The sequence below is a fragment of the Micromys minutus genome, assembly GCF_963924665.1.
Source record: "Micromys minutus genome assembly, chromosome: 2".
Taxonomy (NCBI): Eukaryota; Metazoa; Chordata; class Mammalia; order Rodentia; family Muridae; genus Micromys; species Micromys minutus.
In genome coordinates, this window is record NC_137971.1 from 105235947 (window position 1) to 105255668 (window position 19722).

At 41.0% G+C, this 19722-nt stretch overlaps 1 protein-coding gene across 1 annotated transcript in view; it reads right to left on the bottom strand.

Annotated features, from left to right (window-relative positions):
• Window positions 1-569: 569 nt before the first annotated feature.
• The window catches only part of RAB38 (RAB38, member RAS oncogene family), a gene marked incomplete at its 5' end in the record, with an annotated part of 68707 nt that continues 49554 nt past the window's right edge, over window positions 570-19722 (bottom strand). The window contains one exon of the mRNA XM_080911510.1: window positions 570-1439. Coding sequence (XP_080767636.1) covers window positions 1287-1439 — 153 coding nt within the window. The 3' untranslated portion in view covers window positions 570-1286. The remainder of the gene's footprint in view (window positions 1440-19722) is intronic.

Genomic DNA, 19722 nt, shown 5'->3' on the forward strand with positions numbered 1-19722 from the left:
ATTAGGGGAACATTTATAGTTCATTCTTGCTCTCATGGGTAAAAATTGGTTCAAGATGGATGAATTCCTCAATGCTTCAAGACTACCTGCCTCATGGGTCAAGTGCCTCAGGGGTAAAGGTACGTGCTTAGGGGAAAAGAAACATGGCACTAATGTGTGAGTGTGGAGCTTACAGAAACAATGAATGTCAAGGCCGTATGATAAAATATATATTGTGAAAGTTGAAGTCATTGTGAGAATTCTCTGAAAATCAAAGGAAAATAGTTCAATTAAAAATGTTACCCACCTGCAACATTTTTTAATAATATGGTCGGTTTCTTGTTTTTACATTCAATGTTCTGCCACCTTCTTGGTCAGAATGTGTGAAGGTATATTTCTGTGATTAACCAAAAATGCATAAGCACTGATTATTTCCTTGACCTAAATACTGAGTGAAAAAAGCTGGTGCAGATGCAGTGGACTCATCCCAACGTCTTACTTCCTCTCTCAAATAAAATGTAGAAATGGACTGTGAGAAACATGCTTGTATTGTCAAAAAATCCACAGTACTAAGAAGGCAACATCAGAAATAAGGAAACAGCATTTTTAATGTTTTATTTTTCACTTGTGAAAAATATATATAATATATCTTACATGTACAGAGCAGTCCCACAGCTTGAGCCAGAGGAAGCTGAAAGAAAGGCACATACAGGGAGCAGATCTTTCCATAGAGTTTTCAGTTAAACCAGAATTCAGGGCACAGCAAGGAACGACAAAAGCCCAGGCTGCCTGTGCACATGACTGTGAAGAGAAACATCACAGACAACCCTTAGGTCCACCATGAAAGGAAAAAAATAGCGTTCCTATTTAATAGACCTATTGGAGCACCCAAGAACAAATTGATACCTGAACAAAGATGCACCAGGGCAAGACAAATCCCCACACTCAGCTTGACCTCTGCCTTGCTCTCTTATTCCCCTTCTCAAGAGGACTAGAAGCCTTTGTTGATTTAAAGGAATGAACATCAAGGCTGTCTGTGTCCCTGAGTGACTTTGTTCAGTGATAAAACAGCATTCTGCAACAGACTAATATTTTAAGAGCTTGTAAACACTGTGCTGATGGTGGGGGAAAACACATAAAGAACATTTACTGTTCCTCTTTGACAAGAAATGTAGAGTCATACATCTTTGGCTTGTCACATGTGCTTCCCTATCCTGATGCTTACCCAAAATGGTAATAAGGAAAAACTGAAGCACGATTCATGAGGGCCACGGGTTCTTTCTGTCATATGCCTGCAGAGGTGCCTTCTAGGATTTGACACAGCCAGAGCAGTTGACAACCTTGGGTGATGTGAGGTGGGGCTTCACAATGTCCGGTTCTATAGACTGTATGAGGTCACACTCATTGGCAAGAATGTGCTTGACCAGGCATCTTGAGGCTTCATCAATATTTATGTTTTCCTAGGGAGAAAAAAGAAAGTTTTCTTTTAATGCAACATTCTAAAATAACAGTCTCATATAAGACAAAATCCAGTACTTAAAGAAAAAAATGTGGTCTCTACAGGTTCTATTTTCCCTTTGTTGGGTATTTTGGCTAAAGTACTCCCAGTTGGGTCCTGGGAACCTCTTGGGTACCTGGAATCTAGAGACCATATCCAGTGGATGGTCATGGCCCCCAGTTGAGGGATGGAGCCACCCATCCACCTCAAAAATATTAATCCAGAATTCCTCCTGTCGAAAGGAAATGCAAAGGAAAAGAGTGGAGCAGAGACTGAAGAAAAGAACATCTGGGGATTCATCCGATGCACAGTCACCTGTGGAGAGCATTTCTGGCACCTCTGGACAGTTGGTGGTGGGAATTCTTGTTTCACCAGGAAAATCAGAAGCTGGTCCTATACTCTGGGAACTGACCCAGATTAAGAACATTTGCATTTGAAGCTCAGGGCAGGCTCAGGGGATGTATGTGTGGCTGTCTCTTTGTCTTTTTGTCCCTTTTGTCCCGATCTTCACACCTGGCCTCCAGAGAGATGTTTGCAGGATTTTTGATTATTAACTTGCTTGTTCCCTCACTCAGAACTGATGTTATCTTTCTGCATGTAATTAGAGTGGTTTAAAAGAGGACTGGATAAAGAAGGCTTCACTTCAGCCTCAAGACTGACCAAAGTCATGTTACAATTTTGACTGTCTCTTTTTTTTTCTTTCTTGAACTTCACACAGTCTGTGACTTGTTTCTGGGGTGTTCAGAGCTTTCTGGGGTTAGTATCCCATTATCAGTGACTGCATGTTATATCTGTTCTTTTGTGACTGGGTTATTTCACTCAGGATGATATTCTCTAGATGCATCCATTTTCTTAAGAATTTGGCTAAGTCATTGTTTCTGATAGCTGAGTAGTATTCCATTGTGTATATGTACCACAATTTTTGTATCCATTCATCTAGTGAAAACATCTGGGTTCTTTCCAGCTTCTGGCTATTATAAATAGAGCTGCTATGAACATTGTGGTGCATGCATCTGTCTCTTTTTTTCTTTCAATCCTTGCTCCAGCCCTGGGGAACCTGTTGTTTGACCTAGCTGTTCTCAGACAGTCACCAAACACAGATACCATTGCTGATGCCAAAAAGTGCTTACTGACAGGAGCCAAGTATAGCTGTCTCCTGAGCATCTCTGCCAGAGCCAGACCAATACAGATGTGGATGTACCCATTTAAACATTGTACTGAGCATGGCTACCCCAATAGGGAAGTTTGGCCAAGAACTATAGGAGCTGAAGGGGTTTGCAGCTTCACAGATAGAACAATATCAACCAACCATAGCTCCACCAATTTCTAGGGACTAAACCATCAACCACAAGGGGTGGGGGTGTGGCTCCAGCTTGACTACGAGGCAGAGAGTGGCCTTATCTGGCCTGAGAGGGAGGAAAAGCTAGGTCCTATGGAAGCTCAATGGCCCAGCATAGGGGAATACTAGGGCATTGAGGCAGGAGAGGATGGGCAGGTGGGGGCGCACCCTCACAAAGGCTGGGAGTAGGGAGAGAGAATAGGGGTTTGTGGAGGAGAAACTGGTAATGGGGCTAACATTTGAAATGTAAATAAATAAAATAACCAATTAAAAAAGGAAAATGTGTGTGTGTGTGTGTGTGTGTGTGTGTGTGTGTGTGTGTGTGTGTGTGTGTGAAAGAGAGAGAGAGTGCACACTTACACACACACACACACACACACACACACACACACATACACACGTGTTCCTTTTTTCTCCACGTACATGTTATGCACAGGCATGTGGACATTAGAGGACAATCCAAAATTATATGTCATCAGTGCATTCACCTTTCCTTGAGACAGAGTATTTCCTGGCCTGAGACTTACTAAATAGGCTTGGCTTGTTGACCAGTGCGGCTCAATGAGCCACCGATAGGACTCTGGAATTAAAGGTGCCTTGGAAGCAGCTTGTCTAGAACTTGTTGCCTGTGTTCTGGGGATCAAACACCAATCAATGTGCTTGCAAAACAAGTACCTTTCTACTGAGCTATCTCTCTAGCCAAGACAGTGTTTATGCCGATTCATGTAAAACTCTTTCTATACATCACTTATTTTTCCCTTCACCCTCATATCTCTCTATCTCTTTATCTATTGTCTATATCTTTCAACTGTCTGTCTATGTCTTGGTTCTTCATTAATGCTAAAATATAGATTTAATTTTTAAAAATCTGGACATTATTATTTGCTAGATATATTTACTGTAAGATTTTCATTTTTTATTTGTTCATAATTCTATGAGAAAAAATAAGTTTTCAGTCTAGCTGAGATTTATAATTGTGTGGATTTATATTGCTTTTGTAATCTCAATAGGAAATAAAAGCAACAGGACACCTTTTGCAGTAGTCACTAGCAGTTTGATAAATATGTATCTCTGCCATCCAACCAAATGACACAACTATCATGCTTCTGGACTCCTTGAACTCAGATATAAACATGTGACAGTTGCTGGCCAATTAAATGTGAGAAACATGAGAAGATACATTAGCAGAGAGAAAAGTCTGAACTTAGTTGTCCCACATTCTTTTCATGTGAATTCATAAAATCCTTTATGTGGGAATTCCTACACTCTATTCCCATCAGTTAGCACAGATAGGAGTTATGCATGTATGCCTTTGCAATTTGAAATCACTAAGATAAGAAGTCATTTTATTATGGCACCTCAGCATTCAGATGAAGGTAGCTCTTTAAAGAAAAATATGAAAACAGAAGTAAGTGCAGGACTGGGAAGACAGCCTTGTGAGCAGTGTTTGCTACATAAGCCTAAAGATCTGAGTTCAGATGCTTGGAAATTATGTGAAAGCATTGATGCAGTAGCCAGATGGCATTTAACACTAGCACATTCCTGTATGAGGATGTGAGGCTTTGGCAGGAGACTTGTGGCATACTCATGGTGGCATACTAATGGGGACATATTCATGCTGGCATACTCATGGGGGCATACTCATGGTGGTATACTCAGGGGCCACTCACTTTGACACTTGAACTGGAAATACAACAAAAAGGCCTTGTTTCAAACAACACTCAAGGTGGTTTTCAGACTTACACATATTCACTCTGTCATGACATGGCACCAGCCACACACCATCCAGGGATTCAGGAATGTTTCAATATACTAAAATCCATCAATGTAATCACTATATAAACAAACTCAAAAAAAAAAAAAAACCATACCAAACCAAAATAAAACAAAACATGATCATCTCATTAGCTGCTGAGAAAACATTTGACAAAATTCAACACCCCTTCATGAAAGAAGTTATGGAAAGATCAGGAATTCAAGGCCCATAGCTAAGCATAGTAAAAGCAATATACAGAAAACCAGAAGCCAACATCAAACTAAATGCAGAGAACCTTGAAGTAATCCCACTAAATCAGAGACTAGACAGGTCTGCCCTATCTCTCCTTATCTATTCAACATGGTATGTGAAGTCCTAGTCAGAGGGATACAAACTGAAAAGAAAAGAGATACAATGTCACTATTTGCAGATGATATAAAGTATATTTAAGTGACCCCAAAAATTCTGCCAGAGAACTTCTAAACCTGATAAACAACTTTAGCAATGTTGCTGGATATAAAATTGACTTGAACAAATCAGTAGTCTTCCTCTACTAAACATATAATAAACCGGCTGAGAAAGAAATTAGAGAAACAACAGGCAAGTAGATCAACAGAATAAAATTGAAGACCCAGAAAAGTATCCACTTATCTACAGTTACTTGATCTTTGAAAAAAGAGCTAAAACCATCCAGTGGAAAAAACACAGCATTTTCAACAAATTGTGCTCATTCAACTGGTTGTCAGCATGCAGAAAAATGCAATTCCATCCATTCTTGTCGCTTGTACAAAGCTCAAGTCCAAGTGGATCAAGGACCTCCCCATAATACCAGATACACTGAAACTAATAGAAGAGAAAGTGGGGAAGGGAAGAGCTTAAAACACATGGGCACAGGGGAAACGTTCCCGAATAGCTTATGCTCTAAGACCAAGAATTGACAAACGGGACCTCATAAAATTGCAAAGCTTCTGTAAGGCAAAGGATACTTTAAATAGGACAAAATAGCAACCAACAGATTAGGAAAAAAATCTTTACTAATCCTATATCCTATAGAGGAATAATATCCAATATATACAAAGAACTCAAGAAGTTAGACTCCAGAGAATCAAATAACTCTATTAAGATGAGGCACAGAGCTAAACAAAGAATTTTTAAATGAGGAATATGAAATGTTGAAAAGTACCAAAATATCCTTAGTCAAATCAAAACAACCACACCAGTCAGAATGGCTAAGATCAAAAACTCAGGTAACATGCTGGTGAGGATGTAGAGAAAGAGGAACACTCCTCCATTGTTTTGGGGATTGCAAGCTGGTAAAACCTCTCTGGAAACTACTGAGTTCTTCAAAAAATTGAACATAGTATTACCTAAAGACCCACCTACACCACTCTTGGGCACATACCCAAAAGATGTTCAAGGACACATGCTCCACCATGTTCATAGCAACCTTACTTATAATAGCCAGAAATGGAAAGAACCCAGATGTCCTGCAACAGAGGAATGGTTACAGAAATTGTGGTACATTTATACAATGTAGTACTACTCAGCTATTAAAAACAATAACTTACTGAAATTCTTAAGCAAATGGATGGAAGTAGAAAACATTATCCTGAGTGAGGTAATCCAGTCCCAAAAGAACACTCATGGTATGCATTCACTGGTAAGTGGATATTAGTTCAAAAGCTTGGAATACTTCAGATACGATTCACAGACTATATGAAGCTTAAAAAGAAAAAAAAACAAACAAACAACAAAAAAAAAAACAAAATCTGGATGCTTCAGTCCCGCTTAGAAGGGGGACCAAAATACTTAAGGAAGGTACAGGGTAGGAGAGACTTGGGAGGAAGAGAGAAGAGGGAAGGGGGGAAAGGGACAGGATCAGGTATGGGAGGAGATGATCAGAAATTTTAACAGAGATGTGTATCAATTGGGCATAAGGAATTAGGGGTAGCCTTCAGCAAGTCCCAGATGCCAGAAAAGCAAGAGACTCCCCAGGACTCAACAGAACAAAATGGACTGAAATGCCCAACAAAGCTGAGGGAGAAATTGTAGAGACCATATTCAGAGATTAGACAAGGCTCTGAGTTGGAGGAATGGGACCACCTACTCATCTCCAAATTCTTAATCCAGAAGGGACCAAGTGTGGAGCAGAAACTGAAGGAAAAGCCACTTGGGGATCCATCCCATACACAAAAACCAAACCCAGACACTTACAGATGCCAAGAAGTACTTGCTGACAAGAGCCTGATATAGCTGTCTCCTGACATGCCCTGCCGAGCTTGAAAAATACAGAGGTGGAGGCTCACAGCCCACCATGGGACTGAGCCTGGGGTCTCCAATGGAGGAGTTAGAGAAAGGACTGAAGGAGCTGAAAGTGTTTGGAACCCCATAGAAAGAACAACAATACCAACTATCCAACCCTCCAGAGCTCCTAGGGTCTAAACCACCAACCAAAGAGTACACATGTAGGGACCATGGCTCCTGCCGCATATGTACCAGCGTACAGCATTGTCTGGCATCAATAGGAGGAGAAGCCCTTGGTCCTGTGAAGGCTGGATTTCTCCAGTGTAGGGGACGCCAGGGTAAGAGGTGGCAGTGTGTGGATGGGAGGCAGAGCAACCTCATAGAAGCAATGTGAGAAAAATAGGAGAGGGGGAGTTCTGGAAGGGAAATTGGGAAAGGGGATAAAATTTGAAATGCAAATAAATAAAGGATCCAATAACAAATAAGTAAATAAAAAGAACTTTATTCATGATCAACCCTACTAACTTCTCTCGCCACCATCCCCCACCCCCCCACCTTCTCTCACTACCACCCCTCACCCCCCCACCTTCTCTCACGACCACAACCCCACACCCCCCCACCTTCTCTCACCATCACCACCCCACACCCCCCCACCTTCTCTCACCACCACCACCCCACACCCCCCACCTTCTCTCACCATCACCACCCCACACTCCCCCCACCTTCTCTCACCACCACCACCCAACACCCCCCCACCTTCTCTCACCACCACCACCCCACACCCTCCACCTTCTCTTAATACTACCACCCCACAACCCCCTTCCCTCACCACCCCAACCACCCCACACCCCCCCACCTTCTCTCACTACTACCACCCCACACCCCCCTTCTCTCACCACCCCAACCACCCCACACACCCCACCTTCTCTCACCACTACCCCGTGCCCCCCCCACACTTTTGTATCTTTTACTTTCTGTGACCCACTGAGGCTAATTAAGGTTGTTTGTATGAGCATGTGGGAAAGGTTAGTTAAGGGAGCACGGATAATTATTTTTTTTCTTTTCTTTTTTTTTGATTCACTAAAGAAAATGCCAGCTTTTCCCCAGTAACCAGCCACTACCTATAACCATTCAGGTAGAGGTGGGGACTCATATGTTCATCCATGACAAAACGCTGTCAAAAAGAAAAAGTTTTAAAGATCAAATGCAGTAACAAAAGTTCTTTACAAAGCATTAGACCCTATAGGTACTAAATGCATTTATTTAGTGGTGTGTGTTCGTTTATGTGTGTTTGTATGTGCTTGTGCGTGTGCGTGTGTGTGTGTGTGTGTGTGTGTGTGTGTGTGTGTATGCAGTTGTGGCCTCCGTGTGTGTGTGTGTGTGTGTGTGTGTGTGTGTGTGTATAGTTGCACATGATGTGTACACAGCTATGCCAACCAGAGGAAGTAGATTCTCTTCCACTACAAGGCCTTGGACTCAAGATCATCAGGTTTGGCAGTAGGGACTCTTACCTTCTGAGCCTCCTCTATAGCCTAACAGAGAACAAACTTCTCTTGCTTGGCCATTTGTCCAGGGCCAGAGGAAAACCCTGAGCCTCTCCTCATCAGTGTAGGCAGTCAGGCTCACACTGCAGGAGACTGCAGAAGCTGGCTTCCCCAGAAAGTGCTCCCTGGGGAATTCTGTTTGCATATGTGACTCAGAGCAGTAACAGCATCCCAGGAGTATTGGACCCACTCTGTAATTCCCAAACCACACATAGGCTGGCAGGATCTGACTGATTCATTCAGACATCTGCAGTGTGAGCTGATGGTGTATTGTGCTGGCAGCTTCAGGTCAGAATGCCTGGGCTGGGGGCTGAGGCCACTGCCAAGGATTCTCTTCATTGTATCAATAGATAAGCCTGAGAAACAGGGCTAAAACTGCCAACAGAGCATTCTGCTAAAACAAATGGTGAGCATCCAATGGTTAGACAAGTGGGTTTTCATGCATTCATCTCTCTCTGTGTGTCTCTCTTTCTGTGCCTGTCTCTGTGTGAATCTTTCTCTGTGTCTGTCTCTCTGCTTCTGTCTCTTTTTATTTCTATCTCCCCTCTTACAAACAAAACAAAACAAACAAACAAAAACTTGCCAGCCATATTAGGTTAGGAAGCCATAGGCCCAGGAAAACTCACCTAGAGCAGAGCCCGTTTCTCGTCTATCTGTCATTCAAAACAACAACTTCCTGTTTTAGTCTGAACAATACACAACAAATTTCAGGATTAAAATACAGAGAAAATGACTTCACTTCTAAATCTAGAATTCTCAGTCATGTCTATGTATGCCTACGACGTGTGTTTACAAAATGTACAGTACTAGGGCTCTCCTCTCAGGCACTGAGTCAGTCGACCTGGCATAGTAGCCCACATGACCATGCTTCCGAAGGTTCTGGACTGAGAAGACGATTCAGCTGGATAAAGCAATTGCTATGGAAGCCTGAACATCTGAATCCAAATCTTTAACATCCATGTAACAGCTGGTTAGGGCTACACTGACAGGGACAAATATGAATATCTCGAGAGCTCATTAGGTAGTCAGCCAAGTTGGAAAAGACTGAACTTCCAGTTCTAAGACCTGTGTTAAGGGAATAAGACAGATAGCAATAAAATAATCTCTATATACCTCTACCAACTGGCTCTACATTCTTGGGTATAGATACCCATAAACACACAAACATATATAAATACATTCATACATCATGTGCGTGTGCATGTGTGTGCACATACACAGACACATACACAAACACACACACACTGGGGAAGTGGCTGAATTGGTCAAGCAACTGTGTTCAGCACCTCAGTATCCATGACAAAGCTGGGTGAGGTCCGTGTGTGTGCAATCGCAGCACTGAAGGAGCAGAGACCGAGGGTCACTGGGATTGCTGTCCTGTCAGCCCAGCTAAACTGGTGAGCTCCAGGTTCTGCAAGCAAAGCTGTCCTAGCAAAGAAGGTAGAGCGAGTTAAGGCAGGTACTTAATGTTAACCACTGTGTTACATGCACACATGCACACCTGCACACCGGCAGTGCACTCTCACTCCCTTCCAAGTGCACAACACACCAAAATAAAGAAAGAAGTGTGCATGCAGTTGCAAGACACAGATATATCTTTAATATATCTTTAAACACAACTCTTCCAATTACTTGTATTTTGGAACTTCTGAAAATATAATTTAATACAGTGCCCTACACTGTAGTGATTCTGATTTTCCCATGGAGCAAAACATCTAACTATCTAGGGTCTGGAGATCTTTTCAGTTTTTAATCAACTCTTTAGAACATCTGTCTGTCTAAGGTCAAATTAATTAAGCTTTGACCCTCAATGCCAGGGAAGAAAAACCAAACAAACAAAACGAAACTAAACTCTAATAAAAAAAGAAAAGAAGAAAAAAACCTTTTACATCTGCTTCCTTAGAAGCTGGTAAGAAAAAAAAAAATTCACTTTCTCCAATCTTTTCAAATACATCAACCTGAAACAAAACACAAGATGTACCAGAGACTTGAGGTCAGAACACTCAATTCCTCAGGACTGCACTGATTTAATGAGAGCAGGAGCATGCTGGGTAATTGCACCATCATAAGAAGTCATAGACAGACTCTGTTAACTGTAATCAGTATGAACCTGGGGCCTGTGTGGTGATGCTCACACTTGTGTCTGTGTTGCACGTTTCCCTCCATTTTCTTGTGGGCTTTACTGCCTCTTCTAGGGCTCAAGCTTTGTTTGACCAGGGCTCCCTTCTTCTGAGACTTAATGCCTCACGAGCTGTTCTCATGGAGGAGCAGAGTTTTCCACTTACTCTCCATAGGAATATTGAGTACACATTTCTGCCGAGAAAACAGCTCACAGAATGTCCACAAGATCTTGTGACAGTGAAGTTCAGGAACTGGCTCAGGCCTTCACAGCCCTGCATTTTCCATTTGCTTGGGAAACGCTTGGCTTCTTTTTATTTATGTCCATATTAACAGTAACCAGCCTGAAGCTTTGTACTGTGCCACGATTTCTGAATGAGATATATAAAGAGAAACTAGAAGTCACCCAGCTTCAGTCTAACAGGAAGGGTAGACTGAGCTGTATCACCACTGGACTAGACGCAGAACAACTATGCTGTCAGCACAGAGAAATGGCGTGCAGAGAAATTTGCAGACACACTCAACTAAAACGATCATGTTCCTCTAGAAATACTTCCCCATCAACACCATACTCTTCCAGTCTTACTGCCCTTTACTTTCAATTTTTATTTTTTCCACGAGCTATGGATTGAACCTAAGGAATCTATCACTCGAGACAGTTGCTTTCCCAGTGTAGTCCAGCCTCAGTCTTTCTGTGTCCTTCCTACTGCTTCAGGCTTCCTTACTTTACAGGTCCCCTCTCATGTCAGAGAACCCTTCCTCCATAACCCAGGCAGTGTGTGCCCCACAAGCACGCAGAGGAAGGGAAATAAGTTATTACATCTTCAACTTCCTCTGAAACCCCAGAAATTTTGGGCAAACAAAAGAAAAATAAGACTGATGGGCATTACATGGGTTACTGAACTGCAGAGCTTTGGTGGGCTACTCTTCTCCTTCTCTTCCAAAGAGTTCTGTTTGTTTTGGGAAATGCATTCTCTATTCTCTGACTGGTTATTACCATCTCACCTGACCCTGAGGACTATGCCTTTTCTTCCTGTTGCTGGTGCCTCAACATCAGTGCCATGTTTAACCATGACACATGCTGGGTGCTACTGACTTACAACATGGCAAGAATGCTCTAAATCACGTTACCCAACATCCCTAATTCCTATGGACAAGTTATAAATCATGTACCATTCACACACTTTTCTTTTTTTTTTTTTTCACTGTGAGCAGATCTTTATTTCTGATACTTTTGAGGGGAGGGCTGACTTAAAGGGGCAGGGGAGCAGTAGATGGGTGTGAAAATAAGTGTTTGAAAACTCACTTTACACTTTTAAATGGCCCTTTCGATGAGCACCTTAAAAATAATGATCCTGGGGGAGGGGACTTGAGGAAGACAAATATGACCCAACTTTGCCCCATATTTCTTACATGCACACACTTTTCTTGTGTAAGCTAGTCAGTGCTCCTGAAGAACCTCAAGAAAACTGAGATTTCATAGTTTCCTCAGAGTTATGCAGCCTACAAATCAAACTATTCAAATGACCTAAGAACATTTATATCAGAACAGCACCCAGGCAAGGAAGTTTTTGTTCTTAGATTATTCTTCTCTATAAATGCTATGAAGCCACCAGGCATCAGCTCCCTACCCCACTGCTCTACTGCTTTCTTTTTTCTAAATCTGAAAAGTGAGAAATGAACAATCTACAGTGTATTCCACTTAGTCCACGGTTATGAGTTAATTTGGTGGCTTTGAGGCTTAATATCTTTAGGTGACAAATGTGTAGACGCAGGCTTCGTACTCTTTCTAGCTTGGCACCTAACTCATTCGCTTCCATTAAAGTCTGGAACCTGAAGAAACATGGCATCATATCTATTTTCTTTCTCCTTCATAAAGTACCTAAAACCCTAATATTAGTCAGACAGTTCCCAAAAGGTTTTTTTTTTTTTTTTTTTTGAGTTGCTATTCCTGAGATTCATTTTCCAAACTGAGTATGTGTAACTCACTGTGAAGGATCAGAACACTCATGGATTCTGTTACTATTAACACTTCTTTTAATTTAGCTGTGTTTTAATTATCATTGCTGTGAGTCTTTTGCTAACGCAGTGTTAACACACCCAATAATCAGTTTAAAAAACAGAATACCCAAGTTATAAGGCTATCCTTTGGTCATACTTAGTGACTCCAGTCATGAAAAAAAAAATGCTTCAGATTATGTTCTTTCTAATTTGTCAGCTCTGGACAGTACATGACCCAACAGAAGCAAAGGTTAACACTAATAACTGCTAACTCTACCTGTCTGGACACTTAGTATTCTGCTTGCATGCTGCTACATGATATAAACTCATCTGAGAAGAAGCACATCATCAACCACAATTTGGCGAAGAGAAGACTGAGACACACACAGATTAAACACTTAGCCACAGTGTATGCTGGATGTATTTGATCCCATTTCAAGTGTTATCGATTGCCCACTATAAGCAGAAATGATGTCTTAAAATCTATTTCCTTCTTGATTAAATGCTTTTGTTCTGGCCACTCTGTGTTAAGACTGCAAACTGAACCTGGGGCATCATTATCTCAGGAAGCAGCGGGGTGTAATGGAATGAAAGAAAGCTTCAGCGTGAAGACCTATAATGTGATTTCTCTCTGGGACCACGCCTAAGTAGAAAGGCTCTGCCTTCTCTTCTTAGTCTGCAAAATGAGTCCAGTAATAACTCTATTTAACCAGGCTCTGGGTGGAGTTAAACAGTAAACAGAGATGAAGCAACCAGGCATTACTCCAGTACAGTCACTGGTACTTCAACAAATGCAACTCCCTACTCCTGTCTCATTCTCTTCTTGTTCAGGTCATATTTTGACAATCGTGTTCTGTGAGGAGTCACTGGATTTGCTCTGGCTGGAACAGACTCCCTTCAGATACTGTCACCTCTTTCGGATTAACAGGAAAAAGCTTGGTTGTATGCACGCTCCACTGGGATGTCAGGGTCATCGCTGAGTTCTACTTCCTACCACAGTGACTGCAGACGGATGAGTAAATGAACAGCCAATCAACTGACTGGATGAGTGATCAGGTCTGCAGCAGAGTGACAAGTTTACATTACAACATGAAAATACACTTAGATATCGGTGACCTGAGTAGAGATTGAGAGAAAGAAGTATGTTCGCAACAAAATTATTCCCCAGGCCAAACTGTCTATTCTAATTTGCTCCTAGCTGCTTTTCAACATCACTCTATCCAGGAGAACGGAACAGACTGACTGAATTCAGTTATTGTCCTTGAACTGAAATCAGTTGGATAATTAGTCTTTCACCCAAGCAGAATTAACTTGAATCATCTATTTCCTTTAGAAATAATTCTTTATATTTTGTTGTTCTTAACTGTTTAGAATAACCACTACTGTATAATAACTATGTTTATTTAGGAAAAAGACAGTTTTCTTGAGCCTTATTTATGAAATAAAAGTAATTAATAAAACATACTGGTCAGAATGTTCAAGCTTCATTTCCATTGATGAGTTAAAATATCCTCACAAACATCAATTTAGGGAAGCAAGGGTATATGTGGCTTATGTTCCAGGCTACAAATCAATATTGAGGACTAATCAAGGCAGGAACTTAGAGATCACATACACAGTCAAGAGTAGAGGGTTACTTTCTCTGACAGATTTCTTTCCTCTTACACAGCTCAGGGTGCTGTGCCTAAGAAATGAATCCATGTGCAATGGACTAGGTCTTCTAAAACCAATTAACAAGCAAGACAATCATTCCACACAGCCACAGCCATAGGAGCACTTGATCTGCATCATTTCTCATTAAGCTTTTCTTCTGAGGTGGAAAGATGGCTCAGCAGTTAAATGCTCCTGCTGCTCTCATAAAGGACTTGGGTTAGGTACCCAGTACCACATAGCGACTCACAACTGTCTTCAATTGCAGTCAAATAGAATTTGATATCCATTTCTGGCCCCCATGGGTGCCAGGCACAGATGGAGTGCACATACAAGCAGGTAAAGCACTCATGCATACGAAATAAAAATAAATATTTACTTAAGAAAAACTGTCAATGTGACAGTTAAAACTAATGAACACAACTATAAGGATTATATATATTACACTTGGTAATAAGTATAAATATTACATGATATATAAGTCCTATTTTAGGAATAGATACTAGCCTTGTATGAATGCCTATATGCATCTCTATATATGCCTATATTATTTAGTATTTATCATTCTCAAAAGTATTTTTTTATAAAATTAAATGTGTGGCCAATTAAAGCTTCATAATATCTTTCCAATCCTTCTGTTTTTTTCTTTTATATATTATCCTTTTGTTCATTCCTTAATGAAATCATTAGTAGAGTGTGGTGGTTAGAGTGTGGTGGTAGAAATGGGAGTCACGTTTTGAATTTGAGTCATTAGCAAGTGGAATTACTTGACAGTGATTCGCAAGTGTGGCCTTGTTACAGGCTTCAAATATCAGCCCCAATTGAATGCTTCCTTTATAAGAGTTGCTGTTGTCATAGTGTCTCTTAGAACATTGACTAAGACAGAAGTTGGTACCAGGAACTGGGGTATTGCTGTGATGGCCCTGATCCTGTTTCTTATTTGAACTTGGAACTGGGAACACAGTTGAATGGTCTAAGGGGGGAGCTTAATGAACCATACTAGCTGCAGCATGGAAGGCAGTGCTGATGAGAGCAATACAGACTATGACAGCCTCCATCAAGTGCTTTCAAAGGTGAGGAATTTAGTTTGTGGTCTAGAGAATGTTCTTGTGATATTCTGGTGAAGAACATGGCTGACATTTGCCCTTGTTTGAAAAATATGCCGGAGGCTAAATTGAAGAGTTTTTGAATTAATGGTATTGGTAAAGAACATTTCAGGACATTCCGGTATAGACTTTGTTTTGTGGTTATTGTGGTGACTCTTACGCAGACCTATAATGAAAAGAAGCATACTGAGCAAGGAAAAATGCAAGACTTAACATTTGAGTAGAAAAGAACCACTGGGAACTGCTAATAGAGCTGAGTCCTATGTTTGTAGAGATAGAAAATTTAATGAAAAGCCTAATTCTAACTGTAATAAAGGATTGACCTCAGGGTAAAACACCACCCAGCTAAGCTCTCAATTTTTGAAAAGGAATTAAAGAAAATCTTAGGAGTGGGTATGGTGAATCCTAGCACTCACTCAGGAGGCAGAAACAGGCAGATCTCTGAATTCAATGACATCCAAGTTTAGGTAGTGAAAGAAAACATCAAAAGCAGAAATCTGGTGAAAATGAAAATGTATATGAATGAGGGGGGCTATATTCCAGCCTCAGCAAGCAGAACTTGACAGATTCCATTTGGTTCTGGTTTTAAGTCAAGGCTACAAGAAAGCTGTTGTGGAATCTTTCTTCATAGCTAAAAAAGGCTGCAGAGGCAAATCTTAAGTCAGGGATCTCCATGCATGGAGGCCCAGAAAGACCTTAGCATGAAGCTGTGAAAGTGAAGGCTGGATTGTCTTTGATAACAAGATGTTGGTGACACCATAATTGTGGCATACCTGCCAAAGAGAACCGCTAATGGTGTGTGGAGCCAACCCAGGAAATGGAGGTGTGTTTCAGTCAACAACGTTGAAAGGAGTTGGAGATCTTAACAATTCTTTGACACCAGATGTAGAGATGCAGAGCTTGGCATTTCCCAGCTGGTTTGGGGTCTTACTTTTCTCCCTTTTGGAAGGAAAATGTTCATCCTATGCCACTGTATGTTGGAAGCATGTGATCTACCTTTTGATTTTGATATTACAGGGGGTTACAGTTAGGAGACTGACAAGAGGTTACACTTTAAGAGACTGCCATGCATCTCAGAAGAGATGTTAAACTTTGGACTTTTAAACTGTGTCCAGAATTTTATATAATATGTGGGCTTTTGAAGCTAGACAGAATGCATGTTTGCCTTCTGATGTGGCCACAAGCTTATGGGAGGCAGGGTGTGAAATGTGATGGTGTGAATAGGAGTAGCCCCCATAGCACTTATTTGAATGATTGGTCTTTAAGGAGTTGTGCCACTTGACAGAGTTTAGGAGGTGTGGCCTTGTTGGGGGAAGTGTGTCACTAGTGGTAGAGTTTGAGATTTCAAGTATTCAATACAGAAAGTGTCCCTCCCCCCTCCTTCCCTCCCTCCCTCTCTCTCTCCCTCCCTTCCTTCCTCTTTCTCTCTTTTCCCATTACTTGCTGATCAGGGTGTAGAACCATCAGCTACTTCTCCAGAACCATTGTCTGTTTGAAAGCTGTGGTTTCTTGCCATGTCAAAAATGGACTAGCTGTAAGCAAGCTCTTATTAAATATTTTGTTTTTTAAGAGTTGCTGTGGTCATGGTGTTTCTTTACAACCACAGAACACAGACTAATACATGGAGAGTTTAAATTTCCTGCTCTTTCTGATAGTGTAAATTAAAGTATCTTTACCTCTATTAAGAAAGTAATGTGGAATGTCTGGAATGTTTGTTAACAATCAGAACCCAAGCCTGTGCCCTGAGAACTAAGAATGCCCACCTGTCTTTCCACACTCAGATAATAGGCCAGGTCATAGTTAGCATAGGAATATCTTGAAGTAACACATAGAGACTCACATGTGATTATTTTTTTCTGATTTGAAGTCATATGTTCCTTTCCTCATTCCCTAACTCCGTAAATGGAAAAGTAGACACTCTGATACTTAAAATACCAGATCACTGACAGAATGAACAGAATCGCCATGTAATAATCATTGAGCTTTTCATCTGTCTCAGTCCATGTTTTAATACACTGTGTCAGCTTCTGTGATTGTTGACTTGGGTCAAGGATAGTTCTTTGTGCTTAGGAATGATGGAAAACAGAGTGTGCTCTCATCTTACAGGCATTCTCCCTTATATAAGCTCTCGGGTTTCATACCTCTAGTTCCTTGCCACTAAAAGTGATTCTTCCTTTCCCTGCCAGGTTTTCTCATTATTTTAATTAAAGTATAATTTTGGTCATGCCTCATCCTCATTATCAGCTTATAAAAGTGTTGTGGCTCAGACTGACTATTTGAGTGAGTATACCCTACTAAAGTATGCCAAGCTTCTTTCTCTGGTCTCATCTCACTGACTTCCTTGCTTAGCTAAGGTCCAGGTGAGTTAGATCATAGGATGATCTAAAGGCTTGAGTACTCACGGTATCATCTGCCTAATTTAGTCTTATATCCCTCCCTGGCTTTATATCAACTACACATTTCTGGTTTGATTATCCTTATTCCAACTCTATACATAGATGCATTGCCCATTCATAGCAACACAGAGAACACACATGAATGCTTGTATTCATGGTGTATGCATTGGGACATAGTAGATTCCAGTTAGAAGGGATTAAAGAAAAGCTAAAGGAAGCACCATCTCACTTTATTCCTTCTGTGCCAACACCGAGGAGTAGCAAGCGGTGATACTGCATCTGACCATAAAGCTATTACATAATGCTGTATCAGGTTTAGTGGTTGTGTTTATACAACTGGCAGTACTAACTTGAAGCAGCAGTATATGGGAGAAGAGAGGATGGAGAAGTTGGGCAGCAGGAAACATTTATCAACTGCTTTCATGTAGCCTTGTTCTTTTTAACCTTTACCTAAGGCACACTACTTCTCTAATATTTCTCCGTTTCTCTGAGTCTAGTGGAAGATGGTTTGTGTGTGTGTGTGTGTGAGAGAGAGAGAGAGAGAGAGAGAGAGAGAGAGAGAGAAAGAGAGAGAGAGAGAGAGAGAGAGAGAGAGAGAGAGAGAGAGAGAGAGATTAACAAACTAGAGCCACATAATTTAACACTGAAGAGAGTGGGTCTGGCTGCTGATGAAAAGATGTTTGTTCTTTGTTAGATTGGTATCAATCTATAAAAAGGTCCAGGGACCTCTTGGTGCTTCCCAGTATTTGTCTACAGTACTGTTCCCTGGTACAGAGAGAAACAGTTTTAAAAATATTATTTATTGGTAAGTTACATTGCGAAAGAGGAAAAAAGATATGTATGAGCTGCCTACTTTAATATTTATTATATTCAGGTTCCTTTTAACTCAAGATTCATTAGGATAGCAAAATCACCTTGGCCTTGATGTCACTGTCTTAGTCGTTAAAGGCTTGTCAAAATCACTCTCTCTCTCATGATGTAGTTAGTCCTGCTGAAACTTGATGTCCCAGGGCAGACATATTCCCAAAGAGGCTCCCCTTCTCTAAGGAGAAGGGAAAAGGATAGTGGGACTGGAAGAAAAGGAGGGAATCGGCTCTGCAACTGGTATGTAAAGTAGATAAATAAATAAGTTAATGAAAAATCTATATATGAATATGTGTATATGTCTCTGTCTGTTTGTCTCTCTCTCTCTACACACACACACACACACACACACACACACACACACACACACACACACCTTTCTGTCTCTTTAGTGTCAGTTTCATCAAGTATGAAGGCAGGGAATTTATACTCTGCCATTTTCTTGACACAGTTGAAGATGACCCCCGAGACTATCTCTGTCTGTTGACTAATGCAGTGAACCTTGTAGAAAACCTAAGAATAATGTCCCTTTAATGGAGAAGATTCCTCACATTGAGGCTTTAAGAAGGAGATATTTGTTTAATGGATCACTTACTAGAGCAAGTACACTCTATCAACTTAATTAGCCAGAAGTTTTTTGACTATAAAATTCAGAAACCCATTGAATTGCCTAGGGCATCTGGAGTTTCCTTCCCAGAAGTAACAGAACTGCTGAAAGACTCAGACTATTCCATGAACACTAGGCAATAAAATTATACTCTCAAATGTTATCAGACCTGCTTCATTTTCTTCATCTGTAGTGACTTTTTTTATGAAGCAACTTGAAATGTCTAGGCTCATTGGTTCATCACCTTGATGTCTGAGAAAAAGATTTCAAGAACTCAACTTGAGATGCAAAACTATCCCTGAAGAATCACTTGGATGGATTTAGTTTCAGTCGCATGTTCACACTCAACGCTACAACAGTCCAGTGGAGTGGGTCCACTTAGATCGCAGGGACACACTTAGCAGCTGACAGTGATCTGTTAGCCTCAGCACATAGAAATGGTAGCATATATTTACATAGCACATGTGGGAGAGAGAAAGAAGGATGAGGTTGGAGCAGAAAGGGAAGCTGGACACGGTAGAACACTTTTGAATGTGGAAGTCTTTATTTGTCCTGGCTATGTCTCTTCCCAGACATTTACATCATCAGCACCAGTATAGACAGGGCGCATGCTTGTGGTT